The sequence below is a fragment of the Phodopus roborovskii genome, unplaced genomic scaffold, assembly GCF_943737965.1.
Source record: "Phodopus roborovskii unplaced genomic scaffold, PHOROB, whole genome shotgun sequence".
NCBI classification, from domain to species: Eukaryota; Metazoa; Chordata; class Mammalia; order Rodentia; family Cricetidae; genus Phodopus; species Phodopus roborovskii.
In genome coordinates, this window is record NW_026126415.1 from 1152034 (window position 1) to 1167916 (window position 15883).

At 48.2% G+C, this 15883-nt stretch overlaps 1 protein-coding gene across 1 annotated transcript in view; it reads left to right on the forward strand.

The window, feature by feature from the left end:
* Nucleotides 1–15883, forward strand: part of LOC127221139 (chondroitin sulfate proteoglycan 4-like) — a 56548-nt gene that overhangs the window by 16046 nt on the left and 24619 nt on the right. Inside the window, 3 exon segments of the mRNA XM_051183057.1 lie at nucleotides 2–472; nucleotides 4190–4366; nucleotides 14047–14245. Coding sequence (XP_051039014.1) covers nucleotides 2–472; nucleotides 4190–4366; nucleotides 14047–14245 — 847 coding nt within the window.

Below are 15883 nucleotides of genomic sequence, written 5' to 3' on the forward strand. Positions count from 1 at the left end.
GGCTGGGAATGAAGACGATCTCTCGTCAGAGACAGCGTTCACAGTCAGGACTGCACCGATGCACGGATATCTCCAAAAGTCCACGGCGGAAGACGGCGGCGTGGGTACAGACGGGAAGTCCCCTCTGAGCTTCACACAGCAGGATATTGATGATGGCAATGTCGTTTATGTACCGACGGCTCCCGGCCAGCAAAAGGATCAGTTCACCTTAGATGTGGTCAAGGACTCCCACTTTGTAAGGAGAGTAGAAATACATTTGGATATCATCCCTAAGTGGATACCGCTGGAGGTTCAGAATTTCACAGTTCAGGAAGGGGGCTCCAAAGCACTTATGCCGGACCACCTCAGAATTCCAAGCAAGTATTTTGAGAGTCTTGACTGTGAATTTGTTCTCCTTGAGCCACCAAAGCACGGTTCTGTTGAAAGTTCCAGTTTTCCAGGAGTGAAGTTAAGAAAATTTTCCAGGAAACAGGTAATAAATCTCAGTTAATATATTTGAGTTTGTCGTTCTAGAGGGGCGTGGGTTGGAATTGACTCGTTATCATTTAGACTCACAGGCTTTAGGGTGGTGGGGCCTTGGAGTCCTGTTCCCCACAAGGTGTTAGAAGCCTGTCTGTCTGTAGCAACCCTGTAGGGATGGTGTTAACATTGCCTAAACATTTTCAGTGATGCGTGTTTACTACTTCCTGAGATGGAGCTTTGTAGTTTAAAAATATTTCAACATCTCTTTTCACTAATGTGAATTTGGAAGCTTCCCTTAGATCCTGGCTCTCCTGACTTTTGACTGTAGCCATGAATTGACTGTGTCACCCTTACTAATGTCCACCTCCGTGAGAGAGTCCAGCTGTCTCACCTGCACACATCACCCTGGTTTCTTTGCTTTGGCATTATTGTTAGACTTTGATTTCTTACAGGAATAAATTAATGATTTCTACCAATTTTTTTTTTTAATTTTGAAAATGAGTCTGCAAATCTCTCTCATAAAGCCCTAGCAATTCAGACTCTCTAGATTGGACACATACAACTTCCCATGGCATTTGCCTGGCTTTTCCTCTCCAGCTAAAAACACATGTATGCTACTTCATTTTGCCTTTAAGTTGGGGCCTGAAGAGTTGGCTCAGCAGTTCAAAGACTGCTTTTGTAGAGGACCCAGGTTCGGTTCCCAGCATCCACATGGAGGCTCACAACCACCTGTAAACCTAGTTGTAAGGGATCTGGTACGGCTGTCAGGCATGCAAGTGGTGCTCAGATATGAATACAGGCAAAACATCCAAGCACCCAAACATAAAAGGAAATAAAAATTTGAAAATGCAAGTTATGGGATTCTTAATGGATTTAAATCCACTTCCTAAAGGCATGCTCTGTTTTAGCTACCGTGTGTTACCGTGGTAGCTGAAACATTCTCCTTGCCTGCGGAGGGGCCAGGGGCTTCGTCTTATATTTGAATGCTCTCCTTCTCTGGCATGTTGTGTTTTCACAGTAGTGTTGTGGGAATGTAGACACGGCATAAGCAATTCTAACTGGAGAGCAGAGAGGCCCTTTGCAAAGGGACAATGTTCAATTTAGACTTGGGGGCGTTGATAAAGAGCAGGCAGTAACCATTTAGGAGCCTGAAAGAGGCAAATGCAAGTCAGAGTAGCCAAGAGTGTGGAGGCCTGAGGGGCAGCTGAGGGCCTGCACGGGCCAAGGCGGGGCGGAAGCTGCTTGGGGCTACATGTGGAAGGTTCCCATCTCTGCCCATCGGGGGTGTAGTCTTCATCAACTGTCAAGGAGGCCAGACTTACCCAGGCATCACTGGGAAACAGAAAGAAACAGGATGCAGAGGGCAGGAGAGCAGCTTCTCCCTCTGACCCAGGGAAGAGGACTCTTCATTCACAGCATGTAAGGGCCTGTCAATCAGGGCTTCCATCTCAAAGGCCAGAAAACCCGCCAGTAGCAACCGTCTGCTGTGGGGTAAGTTGAATCAAACACACTTACCTCATGTGCTCTGGGCCCTGCCTCGGGCAAGTCAGTGACTGACCATGTTCATAAGAGGATTGCTGGTTGAAATCTGTGTGTGGAGACATGCTTGTTCCCTGGGACATGTGCTATCATCAGCCTGTTCGTCAACATATGACAAGGTCACGTGTCCCTGTTTGTCAGGAGATTCCTTACACTGTCTCTTTATATGTAACCCCTGTGGGCTCTAGATTTTGAGTTATTGTCATTTTCACTTAAAATAACACTAATCCTGTATGTCTATAGCCTTGAGTGTCTTAGTGGAGAGACCCTGGCTTCACTTGTTCAATAAGAAGTTTGTGTCTTGTGTTAGGTGATGGGGACAAAGTGGTGATTTAATTAGGCAGTAACCCTGTCCTTGTGCAGTTTTCTCCCCAGGTGGGGGTACAAGGGAGGCAGAGAGACAAGAAATGTGTTAAATTATAGACTATTAGTACTATAGGAGAAATAAATAAACCAGAAAAAGGAGCTAGGAAAGGCGGGGGCCTTCATCTGATCAGCAGATATTTTTCTGGCTTTCAAAAGGTAGGAATAGACAACCTTTGTCAGCTTTTAGTCAAATGGTTTTAAAAATAGTGTGCAATTTTGGGACAAATTACTCGTTAGCGGGTGTGTAATGGGGGGTGATGTCTTTCTTCAGGAAAAGTGTCCTTGAGCATTGTCAGCATCCCTAAAGCGCTTTCTCCTCTGAGTTCCCCAGTACTGGGATCAATCCCCTCATTGTTCGTTCCCGAGTAGCTTAACACAGCATATTCTAAGAATCTGGGGCTGTGCCTGTTATCTGGGATCTTCTACCCACATAGCACCTGTGTATGAGCAGCCATGATTTTCCCTTGAGGGGACTGAACTTTTCACCCCTGTCAGAAACACCCCTGTAAGATCAAAGACTTCTCAAAGGAAGTGCAACACAGGGATGGGCAAAGCTGAACTACTCAATTTTTTTGGCTAAATTTTATCAAAACAAACACAGCTCCAGAGACTTGTTCAGAATTCTTTGGGGCGTCGGAAGTTCTTGCCATTGTGTTTTGGTTGCAGGCTCATTGAAGCTAAATTCACATCTAGCTTGAACATGCCCTTGATCGCTGAATTGTAGTCTTCGATGTTTCTAGTAGTCCAGTCTAAAAGAAGGGAAAGGAATCTAATCAGATTTTTGGTTGCTATAAATCAAAGAGGAATAACTACACTATCCAGTGACAATTTCAGAACTGAAATTAAAAAGATGGAATCTAACAGGGACAAAAGTAAATGTTACATTTGCTTTATTACTGTGAAAGAAATCTTCTGTGGCAGAGTGACTTGATTGTAATGTACTCTGCAATAGTCTGTCTACAGGAGATGTATATGATTATGAAAGTGAGGGCTCGGTGAGGAGGTAGGACATTGTCCTAGTTACATTTCTGTTTCTGTGATAAAATACCCCACAAAAAGTGATTTAGAGAGAAGGGTTTGTTTCTGCTTACAACTCCAGGTGATAGCCTATCGTAGCCAGTTGGCCGGGCCTTCCTGTATCAGTGAATGTGAGACAAGCCCCCCAGAGACAGACCAACCCAATGGAGACAGTCCCTAATGGAGACCCTCTTTCCAAGTGAATCTAGATTGTCTCAAGCTGATGGGTAAGACTCCCCATCACACATAACCCCAGACACAGAGAACAATCAAGGAAATAGTGCCCCCTTAGCTCAGAACATGTGTTTAAGGGAACTTAATAGTTTTCCTGATCCATATGTTTCCAAGGAAGAGAAATGAAACCCAGCAGAGCCTAAATCTAACAGTGTGAATTGTCAAATAAAACAGTCAAAGCCTTCAACCGTAGTTACTTTAAATAAGCAAGTAGAACTTGAACGTTACTGCGGTGCCCATTGGTAGGAAGGCTGGCTTATGCACACCCAGCACCTGTTACTGTTAGAAGCGGCATTTAGACTCAAGTCTTCTGCTACCAATCCAGCATTCTTGTTCACACACCGCATTGCATTGCTCTGCCGCCCTTTACGCCCATCGTAGGGTGCAGAGGTATTTCACTTACTTTCAGGAGGAAGTGTGACGTCATCCATCAGAGTCCCCACTCTGGTACTCACTCAGACTCCATGGGATGAAGGCATGCTTCTGTGCTTTAGGGAGATTCTTACTCTCAGACTTGCTTTTAGCAGTCATCATGGTTTGGAACTGAGTACTTTTGTTGCTTTGGTTTCAGGTGGAGCAGGGGTTGATTCACTACGTTCATAACGGCAGGGAGGAGTTAATGGACAGTCTCTCCATCTTGGCAAACAGCTCAGAGCTTGGGAAGCAGAGTCTGCCTCAGACTCTTTTTGTGACTGTTGAGTCTGTAAATGACAAGGCTCCGGTAATAACAGCCAATAGAATCCTCCAGGTAAGTGCTGTGTGCTTTTAATCTACACAAGAACCCCAAGACAGGCAAATTGGCTCAGATTTATATCATTGCTATTATAAAATAACAAGACATATATATGGCCATGCTTGTATGTTAACATGTTTCAAAGCTTTTACTTATCAATATCTTTTTGGATACTGTTGGAAGATGATAATTTCTGTTTCCTTTTAATTTTTTTACATTTATTTATTTGCTCTATGCATGCACACACGTGTGTGTGTGTGTGTCTCTCTCTCTGTGTGTGTGTGTGTGTGTGTGTGTGTGTGAGAGAGAGAGAGAGAGAGAGAGAGAGAGAGAGCGTATGGCAGGTTTGTGGAGGTCAGAGGATAACTTGTGACAGCTGGTTTCTACAAATATGGGTTTTAGCTCAAGTTGTCAGGTTTGGTGACAGTGCCTTTACCTGCTGAGCCATCTTGCTCGCCTCGATTTCTGCATTTCCTGAGCCGGGGCCGTCCCCAGAGTCCTTGCTGTCTTTTGTGGTGGGCTAGGGAAGTGTCTACACATGTACTGTTCCCCCTATGCTGGTAGCATGCTGATTAAGAGTAAGTTTTGGAGTAGGTGTATCTGGGTAAGAGTCATGACTCCACTGTTGGCTGTGTGAGGTGGGAAAGTTAATACTGACCTGGTGAACACACTCTTAATATCAGGGTGTTGCAGACTGTGGTCTATGGCTCTGATTAGGCCTTATGTCTGCTTACTTGTACAATGCACATGTAAGAATGGTCTTAAGAGAGACCGCCATAATCCATGTGCAGACAACTGGAGCACTCATGCCCAGATCAGGCTTTCATGTCACATCCTGTCCTAGTTAAGGTTTCTATTGTCGTGAAGAGACACCATGACCGTGGCAACTCTAGTAAAGGAAAACCTTTAATTGGGGCTGGCTTACAGTGCAGAGGTTTAGTCCATTACCACCATGGCAAGAAGCATGGCGGAGCACAGGCAGGAGTCATGCTGGAGGGGGCGGGGAGCTCTCACCCGGACCCTCAGGCAGCAGAAGGGAAGAGTGGAGCACTGGGCCTAGGCTGAGCTTCTGAACCATCAAAGCCCAAGCCCAGGGTGTCACACTGCTTCCAACGAGGCCACGCCCACTCCCGCAAGGCCACGCCTACTCCCGCAAAGGCCACGCCTACTCCAACGAGGCCACACCTACCCCAGCAAGGTCACACCCACTCCAGAAAGGCCACACCTACTCAAACGAGGCCACACCCACTCCAACAAGGCCACGCCTACCCCAGCAAGGCCACACCCACTCCCGCAAGGCCACACCCACTCCCGCAAGGCCACGCCTACTCCAGCAAGGCCACACCCTCTCCCGCAAGGCCACGCCTACTCCAGCAAGGCCACACCCTCTCCCGCAAGGCCATGTCTACTCCAGCAAAAGGCCACGCCTACTGCCACAAGGCCACACCCACTCCCACGAGGCCACACCTCCTAATAGTGCCACTCCCGATGGGGGCCATGTTCATTCAAACCACCACAGAAACCTAAAGCTGTGAGGACCAGAGCTTCATGGCGGGGAGCTTGGCAGCGTGCAGGCAGACACGGTGCTGCAGAGGAGCTGAGAGCTCCACATCTGGATCCACAGGCAGCAGGAAGCGAGAATAAGACACTGGCCTGGCTTGAGCTTCTGAAACCTCACAGCCAGCCCTTCCTGCAACAAGGCCACTCACTCCTCCATGAGCCTGTAGGGGCCACTCACTCCTCCGTGAGCCTGTAGGGGCCACTCACTCCTCCGTGAGCCTGTAGGGGCCACTTTCACTCAAACCACCACGCGCCCTCCCCTCAAGACTCCCGGGTCTTTGGGAAGAGGGGATGGAAAGACTGATAACTGAAGGAAACGGTGCTTTCCGGACGCGACAGGACAGGTGCACATAGAGCTCTCAGCAGTTGTGACAGCTCGCACAAGACTTTTGAAAGATCTGGCCAAACAAAATCCCAACGTAGACTTGTAATCCCGTGATCAGCCTTAGCGCTGTTGACATTTGATAGCTTAGGGAGAAGAGAGTCAGTTTCTTTTACTGGCGTGCTCCCTGATAGGCTGACCACACCCTAGGGCAGGCCTCAGCCCCTAGATTTGCTGAACAACACAAACTGGACTCAGTGGAGGAAGGAAATACACAATCAATTTGTAAATGTCAAGTAAAAACAAAAAGGTGTATTTATGGATTATGTATTCATCAGTATACATACTACTTATGTATGCATACATGCTTGGGTGTGTATTACTATGTACATTTTTGATACATTCTGTCATTTAAAAAATAGTGTAAAACTCTCTCCCTTTTTCAGTTAGGAAACATAAACGTGGGGAAATGAGGCTCCTCATTGGGGTTGGCTGTCAGTTAATTGACTTCACTCTAACAATCCCCGCATGCTTTCTTCGGTGGGCTTCTTTTGAGGAGAGATTTTACATCAATTATTTTTAACTTAAAGGGTGGTATTGTTTGGTGTCCAAATGGCGTTGGGGTTTCAGGGTTTTGCTCGTGCCAGCCAAGTCTTATTTTTCATATTTTCTAAGTAGCAAGTGTCATGCCACGGGACAGCACCGCACATCACCATTTATGACTGGCCGTTGGCCAGCAGCAGAGGACCTTTGTTGACGGTGGTGGCCAGATAGGTGACAAGGGGGAACAGGAAGAAAGGAATAAACGCCAAGTAGGAAGCAGTAAAACTTGACTTATTTATGAAGCATCCTCTGTGTAGGCAGCCTAGGGGCCCAACAGAGGGAGTCTAGGTAGCAGGTCTCACATTATTTTAAAAAAACGGCTGGCGTTTCAGTATTTGTTATTATTTGTGCGAGGCAATGGGACCTAGGAATATGACCTTTAGTGCTTCAGTTATCTTAGAGCTTGAGTTCTTCAGCCTCTGCATCTCATGAGGAAGGTACCTGTGCCTTTGGGACCTGTCCTGTTAGTGTGAATTTTCTTCGCATTCTTTGCCCCGTGCTCCTTGACTGCTATGTCCTGGCTGGCCAAGCGTCTAACCCTCTGGTTTTCAGTTACATTTGCCTCTCTCCCCCACACAGCCTGCTCTGTACCAGCTCCCACAGGGGTTGCTTGCACATTAGCTACTGAGAGACACTGTAGCTGTCAATGGTGGTTCAAACGCTGCTGTTAAAGTTTACATTTATCGAATGTGCACTGTGTCGCGGTACCTTCTGTGACTGGTGCTGTTTTCACAGTCGAGGCGCTGCTGGGAACATTGAAACACAGTGAAAGCAAGGGTCTTTGTTTGGATGCTCTCTCCACCCCGCAGGACGATGCTGCTCAGAGACACTGACATGGTAGAGGGAAGAGCTCTGCCAGGAGGCCGGCCCTAGGCCATTGGCAGAGGCATGCAGGACTTGGAGTGCTGTGGCTAAGATTTAGTTCAGGGAAGCAAATGAAGCAAAGTCAGCAAAGGGAAGCAGCTCGCGGGTGGAGTCGGGAAACTAGGCCAGCTCTCCCAGTGTTTTTCCAGTGGAGTCACACGGGAGGGACACAGTCAACTGGCCCAGGGATGCAAAGTGGCCAAGATATTTTCTGGGACAGGTCAGGTAGGCATGCACCTTCTGCCTGGTAAGATCCCAAATCCCAGACCCCCAGGGGAAAAGGAGGGGTGCATCAGTATGCAGTACCAAAATACCCGTGTCTAACACACACACACATGCGCACACACACGTGCACACACACATACACGCACACACTCACACACATGCACAACACGCACACATGCACACACACTCATACTCACACACACATACACACACATAAACACACACAAACACCCCCCACATGCACGCACACACTCACACACACTCACACCCACACACATGCACACACACTCTCTCACACACACACTCACACATGCACACTCACACATAGTGAATAAAAAGTTGACTAAAATGTTTTTAAAAAGTGTAGTTTTGTGTGTTGAACTTTTACAGCACAATAATAATATCTACTATTAATCTCAATCTAATTTCAACTAGAAAAGGAGCCATGAACGTTCAGGATTGGCCTTATTAACTTAGAAAGCCTGTTTGGCAGTTCATAGAATCTAAGATTTGCTACTATTTCCTGCCCCAAATTATTTTTGTTTTCAAAATATTTCTGTCTTTCCTACTAGACTGTCTAGTAGCAATGGCAGATTAGCATGGAGAGGCTGTGTTTGTTCATATTGCAGGGAGTTCCCCGAATCATTTGCCGATAATATTGAAGAACTATCGGGTCTGTCAGCACTTGGGGAAGTGGGTATGGAAAGCCGATGCACAAATTAAAACTCCAGCTACAAGAGTGCATTTTCCAGGAGCAGATATGTGAGTAGTTCTTCCCAAGTTTAGGGCATCATTTCTGACAGTGACATTTCTTCTCTGTATCTCAGAGCAACTGCCTGGTATTGGCCACTTCCCAGCCACAGTGTGGCTAATAAGTCTCAAGAATCGGTGTCTGGTACTGGACTCAGCACTTAAGTCTTCAACAGCTCTGCAGGGTATCATTTTTAGTAAAGATGAGGGATCTGTAGTACAGTTGAAGATTCGGATAAGGAGAGGGAGGGAGAGAGGGAGAGAGGGAAAGAGAGAGGGAGGGAGGGAGAGAGGGAGAGAGAGAGGGAAAGAGAGAGGGAGGGAGAGAGAGGAAGGGAGGGAGAGGGGGAGGGAGAGAGGGAGAGAGGGAGAGAGAGGGAGGGACGGAGAGAGAGGGAGAGAGAGAAGGAGAGAGGGAGGAAGTGGGCCCCAGGGACCACACTTTAGGTCCTCAGGGTTGGCAGCAGGTGCCTCTACCTTAAGAGCCATCTCCCTGGCCCAGATTTTATGTCATCTCTGAACTCCAACCTGCATTTTATTAAAGCCTTCAGGTGGTCTTCTGCGGTCTTATCTCCTAGCTCTCATCAGGGCCTGTAGATAGCAAGAATGTCCACGCCGAGTCTTCTTTGGAGAAGACTGTGGGCGTGGCAGGAAACAGAGCCCATGGCATCCTGGACTCAGGGTGGGAGTTAATAGCCCAAGTCCAGGCATTGCCTCCTCTAGGTCAGCATTTCACGGGATGCATTTCTCCTTGAGTAAGGAGACACAGCCTTAAACCACGGGCCTTTCAGGGGTATCACGAAGGCCATTTGTTGCATGGGTGGGGTCTTTGTGTTTTGACAAACCGGACTCACAGTTAGGCCATCCTGAGTAACCAACTCCTTTGTATTCTGAAATCCATTAAGAGTGTTTTTAAATATAACGAGTGATTTCTTTTAAACCGGCCACACAAAATGCTGGCCACAAGGGGGCTTCATGTCCCCATTTTCCAACTTTCCATACAACAATGCTTTGCCTTGTTTTTTTCCCCTAAAATAGAACCATTTAGTTACTTTTCTGTTTGGCTTGGCTTGACTTTGAACGGTGCTAGGGACTGAACTTGGGCCCGTGTGTGGTAGCCACGATTTCTCCCTCTGAGCTACACCCAGGCTCTGTTTGTTTTTGGCAAGTACTCATCACGAGAAGGAGCTTTACAGCCAGGTAAGTGGAAGAGTAAAGGTCACAAGGTCAGCGGCAGTCCTAAGAACCACACAGAAGGGCAGCAAGTTCAGAACGTTCACACAGATCCCAGAGACCTGGAACAAGGGTGTGCGTGTGCATGTGTGTGCGTGTGTGTGCGCGTGCGTGTGGGTGAGTGTGCGCACGCCTGTGTGCGTGTGTGTAAATGTGCATGTGCGCATGCGTGTGTGTGGGCGCGTGAGTGCATGTGGGTGAGTGTGCGCACGCCTGTGTGCGTGTGTGAATGTGCGTGTGCGCATGCGTGTGTGTGGGCGCGTGAGTGCGTGTATGCGCGTGCGTGTGGGTGAGTGTGCACACGCCTGTGCACATGTGCGCGTGCGTGTGTGCGCACGCCTGTGTGCGTGCGTGTGCATGCGTGTGTGTGCGTGCGTGTGGGAGCGTGTGCGCACGTGTGTGGGAGCGTGCGTGTGTGTGTGCGTATGTGTGTGTGCGCGTGCGTGTGTGTGTGCATGCGTATGTTTGTGTGTGCGTGTGTGTGCGTGTGTGTGCGTGCGTGCGTGTGTGCATGCATGCGTGCGTGTGTGCGTGCGTGTGTGCATGTGTGCGTGCGTGCGTGCGTGTGTGGGCGGGGTCTTTCACTGTTGCAGGGATGGCATCTCTGCCCATAGTTCGGTCAGTTCCTCTCACAAGCAAAGGTGAATTTGGGTGGGGCCGCCCCAGGAGTCGGGTTGTTGTCTTCAGATACTTATTGTTTGAACCGTGGATCCCTTTCAAATCTGAATTCAGGCCTGAGGCCATTGCTGTCCTCTCCCAGCCATTTGAAGTTAGGTTGACCCAACGCTGGGCACTGAGCCTCGCTGCCCCAGAAGCCATGGGGCTGCTAACTGAACGGAATCGGATGTGAATAGACATGGAGGCCCGAGGGTGCTTATGTTTGCAAGTGACAGGGTTCCCGTTTGTCTGGGGTGATGGTGTTCGGGGAGCGCTGTTTACCGCAGAGGAGTTGCCGTGGAAAACGAGCTTCTGTGGTTCTTCTGTGCTCCTGATCGAAAGAAGAGTGAGTGTCTACATGTCATAGCAAGAGAAATGGTAGCACATTCCCAAATCAGTCTTCATTCCTGAAGACACAGAAAGAAGCCACATGGAATGATTTAGAAATGTGAAACCCGAACCTGGAATGATCGGGCATGGCATTTTGTTAAACATGCCAGCGTATATATTTAAATTATGAAAACATAAAAACCCTACATGCCTTCTGAACTCCTGTCCCAAGTGTGTTTTGGTGACCATTGGATGACCTGTGACCGAGAGAGTACCTCTTTTGCTGAGGAAAATATCTCCTTTTGAGCAGGCAGCATATTGACTTATGGCTTAGGAGTGAAGTTTTAGATACTCTGCTAAAAAGCATGGCGGCCACCGCAGAGCTGGTGTGAGAGTCAAGAATGCCCATGAGTGCACACACAGCGTTTCCGGGCTCTGTAAGAAATGAATACAGGCGTGTGGAAATGGGCTTACTGCTGAATTCGCTGTCCCATTGCTGTGAAGAGAAAGCATTCAGTCGGGGGCTGGCTTACAGTGTCAGAGGCTTCTTCCGTTATCTTCACGGGAGGGGCCACGGCAGCAGGCAGGCATCCTACTGGAGAAGTAGTTGAGGGTGCGGTATTATTTATGATTTATTAAAGCTTGCCCAAGGATTCAGAAAGCAAAGTCAGTCATGGGCCATAGAAGCCAGGCACATACCTTTAATTCCAGCAGCCAGTAGCTAGGTGGTGGCACACACCTTTAATCTTAGGACTCACGATTAAGAGGTAGATGGATCTCTGTGATTCCAAGGCTACGCACATCTACACAAGATTGATCCAGTCCTAGAGAGAAATAGCTCACACAAAGATGCTCTCGGCACCTGGGACCATACGCCTTTAACTCCAACAGGAGCAAGGTCTTGGTATCAGGCACTCACATTGAGGATAGATCCATCCATTCTCCAGCCACATTGGGGATGGGAGGACAGTCAGTCTCGGGATTCTCCAGCCATGCTGAGGAGAGGCAGCAGGGTCAGCCCATTCAGCCTGGGGTAATGGTAAGAGCTAGTGGCCCGGCCGGCTACTTTGCCTTTCTGACCTTCAGCTTGAAATTTGAACCTCATTGTCAGTCTCTGGGTCTTTTATTTATTGTGCAGTGGTCACATCCTGATCCTCAGGCATGGGAGTTGTTCAGGGAGACAGAAGGACAGACAGACAGAGACAGAGAGACACGCAGAGAGAGATTGGGCCCGACATGGCTTTTGAAACCTTAAAGTTCCCCAACCAAGTCCATACCTCCTAATCCTAGTCATACCAAAGGGTTCCACTCCCTGTAACTAAGCATGAGGTTGTGGGGGCCATTCCTATCCAGATCACCCCCTCATGTGACTCCCCGAGTCTAGAAACTTACATTCAGATTCCATCTGATGAGGCTCCGTGTCCAAATCGTTTTAGACTCAGCAGAGAACTCCTGATGCCCCTGTCCACTCCTCATGAGGCTGTCCGCCTCTCCGTGGTGGGGGATGTCTCCCTCTCACAGGCAAGGCCCCAAACGTGCCATCAGTTGCCCACCTTCCTTCCCAGTCTGACACCTTCAGCAGACTCCCAGACCGGACCGTTTCCCATCCTGCATCGTTCTTTCTGGGGTTCTGGTCTCCCTGACTCTACAGAGCATCACGACAGGTTGGATGTTTTGTTTGTCAGGCCAAGACTCAAGGACAAGCTGTCGTTTTTGACAGTGCATAATTTGACCATCTCTTATGTTTTGGGACTTCTTTTCTATCGTGTTTATTTTCTTCCTGCTGCAATGACCTGCTTCGCCGCTCCCACTACCCTGAGCCAGCTCCAGCGTCCCAAGCGCCATCTTCTTTTCCCATTCCTGGACATGCACATATGTGTATGGCTTCTTCTCTTCCATCCATCCTGCCTTCCCCCAACATCCCCGCTTGAACGTCCCACATCCCGGAACCCCCTTACCGTGTTTTCTTTTTCATGGTGTGCTGACTTTGTAACTCACCATACTGTTCATTTCCTACTGCGTCTGTAGCCTCTCTTCTATGTCCTTCTGTGACCTCTGCTGAAGTGCAGGCTCCGCAAGGACATGGCTCCTTTGTTTCATTCGCTGATACAGTACAGGTGTTCGAAATGTTTGCTGGTGCATGGTAGATGAACAGTAAATTTGGTGAGCTGTTGCGTTAAGATGTTTAAGCATGCTGCTGCATATGTATATTCATGTGTACGCAGCTACACACGTGTGTATGTGTGCATGCCTGTGGAGGCCAGAGGAAAATCTCAGGGCCATGCACTTTGTTTATTTTTGGCAAAGTCTCTCACTGGGACCTGGGGCTCACGGATTAGCCTGGGCTACCTATCCGGAGAGTTCCAGGGATCTGACCATCTTCACTCCCCTAGCGCTGGGATTACAAATGTATCACCAGGGCAGGGTGTTTTTAATGTGGACTCTGGGGATCGAGGCTGGGTCCTCAAGCTTGCATGGCACGTGCACACACACAGGGTGCAGCAGAGGTGGCTGAGGAGAGGCAGTGAGATGATGTTCAGGCAGTGCACATCGATTTTAACAGTAAGAGGAAAGCAGCTGTGTTTCTCAGCTATGGGTACAGATGTGAACCATCAGTACAGCAAACAGCACAAGAAGAAAGAAGCCAGGCCCTTGTTTTCACGTAAGACAGGAAGAACAAAGGGTAACAAATGTGTAAAGTGTGTTTTTCCTCCTCAACTGTTTAAAAGCTGGTGACACCATTAGCTACCGTATTCTCAACCCAGCCTAACAAAGTAGATGTTACATTATCTGAGATTCCATGTGGTGCATTTAGCAAATGTTCACCATGCAAGGTTCTTTGGAACCGTTGGCTTTATAGTGAGATATTTACATTGGTTCATATGCACTGTCGAGTAATTAATGTTGAGTGAATAGTTAGTGAATCCTGTTAACCCAAATCGTTGACACCAGGCATGTACGTTGCACACACACACACACACACACACACACACACACACACACATATATATTTACATATATATACATGCAGGCAAAAGCAACTCTGTTCTTTAAAAACTCCGGTGGAGAGGTTTAATTTTTCCATCTTTTCACAAAGTGCCCAGGGCTGTGGCTGTGTAGGTGGACTGGAATTGGTTCTCTTCTGTTCAAGGTGTGGGCAAATTCGGTCACTGAGATGACCAGAGATGGCCTGTGTGCAGAAGACGAGGACTCTTCCCCACGGGACCTGGTCTACCGGGCCACTCCTCCTAGCAACGGGCACCTGGCTCTCAAGTCCATCCCTGGCAGAAGCATCCAGAACTTCACTCAGGCGCAAATTGATGAGGGCCAGCTCGTGTTCGTGCACTCTGGTAAGCCACAGAGAGCAGGGTCAGGTGCATGTGTTTTGAGCAGCGGCTGTCACGCCTAGGAATTGCTGATGGAAAACCCCGGGATGTAGACACTTCCCAAGCTCTGTGCATGTTTAAAGAACATGTTGAGGAAAGCTAATACAACCATCAGAGCCTGCCCGCGCCTCCCTCGAGGCTTGCTCAGGAGGACGTGTAATGCCAGGTACCTGCCGTGAGCGCCCATTCCTCCCCTCACTGGGGTAGAATCGCTCTGTGACTCTCTGCTCTTGCCCTGGCTGTGAGACTGGTGAGGTTGAGTTGGACCTCTGCTTTTTAATCTCCCTACCCCTGACACTGCAAGCATTCTAAGAAAGGGCAGAGTCCCTTGTATCCTAGCCCTTCAAACAGTAACTAGAACATAGTAGGTGCTTCATAAATAAGACTTTTTGGACAAATGAAATAATTTTGAACACGAACTATGTATCAGGTAATCACATTCCAGATGCTGAGGGTACATTAGTGGGCAAAGCAGTTTTGTACCAGGATTGTATTCATGAATGAATGAATGTCACTGTGTTTATGAGATCCTGATGTTGGTTGGAGGCCCTTTCTGCTTCCTGTTAGTCATCGTTGAATCAATAACGGCAACATTTGCTGGAAAGGTGGCCCTGGAACTCTGCCAGGCTGGCCTGGCTTTGTTATATGTGTGCCCTTGTCAGTGGACCAGGGTGGACAGCAGCTGGAAGGAGGCACTCATGACCCAGGAGTGCAGAACATGAACGTTTAAATCTCAAAGTCCTTTCCCCAGTTAGTTTAAACTGTTTATCTAAGAATACAATAGAAACGAGGAAGATAAGACACCTTCTGAATTCACAGGTAATGCTGCTCTGATGATCTGGGCACTTAACACACAGGCTGCCCAAAGAATCTGGACACGGTTTAGCATGAGGATGCTCTCATGTCTGGTCAGGGCCTGGAGCCTGGGCCTGGGGCTTGGGTTCTTTCCAGCACTGTCCTACATCTCTTCCTCTTGTCTGGCAGTAGGGGAGGTGCAGTCACACTCAACACACTGTCTCACAAGTCACACTGGTTTCGTAAGTACTCCTAGTCCTCCGAGCCATGCGGAGTCATGACCCCATTTTTGAGATGAAAAAACCTACAGCTCAGAACCACTCAGCTTGGCCTGTCCCTGAAGCTGGTGTTTCTCCACTGAAGGGCATGCGGGTTAGAGGACAGGGGTTACCATTGTCAGTGAAGGATGGAAGCAACAGCAAGCTCTCTGTGTTGATTGACTTGTCAGCTACCAGGTCAATGTTTGCTTTTAGTAGAGAGAGAAGATAGATTTAAAAAGAAGGAGGAGGAGGAGGAGGAAAGGGAGGTAGAGGCCAGGATTACATGAGGGCTAATTCATTATATTTCCTAAATGGACATTGAGACAAGCTAATTCTCAGAGCGACTGGAGCCCAGCTGCAGATGCCTCTGTTGCAGAAACCATCTGTCCATCTGTCCATCTGTCCATCACCAGCCCCAAACAAAGGGATGGTTTAATTAATTTCACTTAGCATCTTACATTTGCAGAGTGCTCTGCTCTAATCTAATTCTCCAGTCCACACAACAACTTAAGTGGTTTGATACAGCGAAGATGTCTCAGCCAGGGGC